This window comes from Erythranthe guttata, chromosome 2, assembly GCF_056151865.1.
Source record: "Erythranthe guttata isolate IM_541 chromosome 2, IM_541, whole genome shotgun sequence".
Lineage (NCBI taxonomy): Eukaryota > Viridiplantae > Streptophyta > Magnoliopsida > Lamiales > Phrymaceae > Erythranthe > Erythranthe guttata.
Genome location: NC_142534.1, coordinates 6,038,497 through 6,042,088, shown reverse-complemented (window position 1 = coordinate 6,042,088; position 3,592 = coordinate 6,038,497). Strand labels below are relative to the sequence as shown.

At 32.4% G+C, this 3,592-nt stretch overlaps 1 protein-coding gene across 1 annotated transcript; it reads right to left on the bottom strand.

The window, feature by feature from the left end:
* Positions 1-305: 305 nt before the first annotated feature.
* Positions 306-3,035, bottom strand: LOC105977460 (polygalacturonase). The gene is made up of 4 exons (XM_013002770.2): positions 2,537-3,035; positions 1,869-2,158; positions 858-1,086; positions 306-698 (listed from the first exon to the last, which is right to left on the bottom strand). The coding sequence occupies exons 1-4, from the start codon at positions 2,984-2,986 to the stop codon at positions 480-482; spliced, it is 1,188 nt and encodes a 395-aa protein (XP_012858224.2). The 5' UTR covers positions 2,987-3,035; the 3' UTR covers positions 306-479.
* Between the last annotated feature and the right edge of the window lie 557 nt (positions 3,036-3,592).

Genomic DNA, 3,592 nt, shown 5'->3' with positions numbered 1-3,592 from the left:
TTAGTGGGTTAGTTTAAGGAGTTAGAATAATATTCACAATTAAACCCACTTAAGCACTACTTAGCCCACTAAGCACTATACTTAACCCACTAAGCACTATTTTTTCCATAACTAAAATTTAGTTAGAAAATAAGAAAGTTAAAAACAAAATGTGGAAATTAATCCACGTGTTTCAGTTTGGATAAAACATATATAAGTGTGAGTAATTGAGTACTTCAAGTCAGAAATATTTAATTACATGTGCGATCGATATCTGATTCAAACAGTATTTACTACTAGCAGCGATATTCGCACTTGCACGTAGGTTTTCGACCAATAAACATAAACACACAAATGTTCATTAATTAGTATTTAGTTTCAATAGTAATTAAGTCACAATTATAAGTGTGACCAAAATATTAGTTAGATCTTATGACTTATATACTTATAGCTTCTATATATCCCTATACATTTTTCCTACTTACAATATACCAACATTTCTACAAGCAGTTTGTGGGCAGGACAACGCCAAATGCCGTTCCCCCGGCGTTTGCACACGACGCTATAGCTGGTTTATTATTGAAGGTGAGGTCAACTCCGTCTAGTGTTATTCCACTGCAAGGATTTGTTTTGCTGCAATGGAATTTTATCGCAACTTGCGATGCTGATATTCCATGTACATCTTCGTATTTTATGTTGCTAATTTTCACGCCCGAGCCCTGAAATATTATTACATCAAATAGTATTAGTGCTAAGTATACATAATATTTATCCCTTTTAAACCATATTAAAACTAAAAGGAAAAGTTACAAGTTATTAGACAATTTAGATTAGATTTATTAAAGTATAGTTAATTATAATTTCATATATTATGATACCTGGGTTGGACAATTATGGTGGTCAGGGCAGTAATTTTGGTCAATAATAATAGGGTTTTGGGAATTAAGAATGACAAGATGTTGGAAAAGAACATCTCTAACAAATCCATTGCTAGGCCTCGCCCACGTCTTCACCCGAACACCATTTTGAGTCCCCGTGAAAGTCGCCAACTTCACCGTCACATTTTGGACTCCAGCCTCTTGTAAATCCCACCCTAAGCTCCCTATACTGCAAAACGTACCAAAATAGGTATTCACTTATATGCTTGCTTATAACTTTCACATGATTAAAATCCAATTGAAACATTTTTCTTTTTTTTTTTAATAGGAATAATGTAATTTCGGTCCTCCATGTGATTTAGTTCTCAAATTGATCATATTTTAATTGTTTTTTACAAGTAATAACTATGCAAAATTAGCATTGTTTGTCATATATTTCATTCGAACGTACTTTGAATTTTACCGGCCCGTTGTTTATAAATTAAAAAAGGCTCTTCTTCTGGTTTGGTTTATAAATTCATTCTCTCACATAATCAAAGTTCTATGTATCAAGACTCAGTTCGATGTCAAATTTATAATTTTTAAGCGCTCGTAGTAGTAAAATACGTCAAGTTTAAATTAAAAATTCATGTAAAATGGGATCAAAAATACAATATTTGCAAAGTTATTGCATATAAAATTGAAATAATGATAAGTTAGAGGACTAAAACTATATACGTATAGGCCAACATAGAGGACCAAAACTACCATTCTCCTGTTTTTGAACTTTGGAAAAACTGAAAAATATGAAAACAAAATAATATTACAAATTGTAAAATTATTACGAAGTCTTACATTAATCCTACGACATGGTCAACTTGGGCGAACAACGTTTTCTGTTCAAAAAAATATTTTTTCGGTTTTATATTCCCAATTCGTGTTTAATTTGGTGACAAAATTAAAAAAAAAAAAAAAAAAAAAAAAAAAAAAAAAAAAAATCGGACTAAGCTAGCTATAATTAATGATTAGTACCTTATACCGTGACCGGGCCCACAAGAAAGGTTTTCGACCCACAAGTTGGAGGAGCCGGGGCCTATAGAGACGCAGTCGTCACCGGTGCCAATTCGAGAGTTTGAAATAGTGACCGACGATGACTGTTGAACGTGAATTCCGTCGGTGTTTGGGCTATTTCCCGGGGCTGATATTTTAATATTAATTAGATTTGCATTTTTGCATCCTTCTATCAGAATGTGAAACATTTGGCTGTTTAATGAGGACACTGAATCTATGGTTATGTTGTTTGAATTGTAGAACGCCAGTGACTGCAAAAAAAAATGATTAAATTAGTAATATGTTGTAAATGAATGAAATAAGGGAACAACTTCATCATTAAATTGATAAAAAAATGTCACTCAAATCTCCTTATATATTTTTTTTAAATAACACACTCGACCCATTTATAGTTCACTCGTTGACCACTCATGAAATATAATATAATGTTGTAGCTATAGCCAAGTGTTGGAGATGTTGGTTTAGATTAATAGAATTAAATTGGGCGACAGGTAACAAACATCTCCAATTATTTTTCTCTTAAGCCCAATTTGAAAATTGGTTAATAAGTCAACTTAAAAAGATTAGTATTATTTATTTCATGCAAATTAAAATTGGTATATTAATTTAACTAATATTTGTCTACTTACCGTAGCTCCCTTGGGGCAAATCTTGCCGGAGTTCTTGCAAGCCCACAATTTCGACCCTTGGCCGTCTAGGGTTCCGCCGATTATGGAAACTCCGGTGACCCTTTGGAACTTCAACCAATTACCGCTATTCCCAATCACGTTATAATCAGAAGGAGCAACAATAGTGCCATCAATTCGAATCGTAATCGCAGTATTCTTGCACAATTTGCCACTAAAAGTTACGCTTCGGACCAAAAATCGACCCGGTGGGACATATATTGTGGCCGGTTGAGTGGTGGTGCAGGCTGTATTCCATGCACTGAGAAAGGCCTTTGTTGAGTCGGATTTTCCGTTGGGTTTCGCACCGAAATTTTGCACATTGTAGCTTGGGTTATTATTGGCTGCAAATGAGTGGTAATAGAAGAAGAAGAAGGTGAAAATGAGAATTTGTATGATTTGGCTATGAAACATTTTTTTTTAGATTGTGTACTTGTTGTGTGGTGTATTGTGTTTTATTTGGTGTGTGATGTGTGTGTATTTATAGGATTATATTTTTTTGATGAGAATAGTGGCTGCCTAATTTGGGAAAACCAAATGAATATGTATATAAGTTAGTCAAATATATGCATTATTTATGTTGGTCATTTTTAATGTTACATGCTACAACTAACGAAACCTGTTTTTTGGTTGCCGTGAAGAATACGTTATTTTTCTGTAATTATATCTAGCGATGTAAACGAGCCAAACTCGAGCTTGGCTGTTTTGGCGATTTTATTTTGACGAAATCGAGCTCAAGTTCTTCGAATATTTGTTTCTGGGCTCCAGCTCGAGCATGAGCCATTTTGTATCATTTTTATTTATTTTTTTGTTTTATTAATATTCAATATAATTTTATTATTATAAATTACAATTATATATAAAAAAAATAAAAATAATAATAAAAACTGAGTTGTAATTTATTTACTTTTTAATTACTCTTATAAATTTATTATTTATTTTATATTAACTATATTGAAATTATAAAAAAAATTGCGAGCTCAAGAACAACTAAGAATTAGATCTGGCTCTATTCGTTCA

Bases quoted from the DNA above. Each gene is read 5' to 3' on its own strand.
- LOC105977460 (XM_013002770.2), bottom strand. From the start codon at position 2,986: ATGTTTCATAGCCAAATCATACAAATTCTCATTTTCACCTTCTTCTTC. The intron at 2,159-2,536 runs GTAAGTAGACAA...TTTTTTTTGCAG, and splicing joins TTTGCCCCAAGGGAGCTACG to TCACTGGCGTTCTACAATTC. The intron at 1,087-1,868 runs GTACTAATCATT...TACGTTTTGCAG, and splicing joins GGGCCCGGTCACGGTATAAG to TATAGGGAGCTTAGGGTGGG.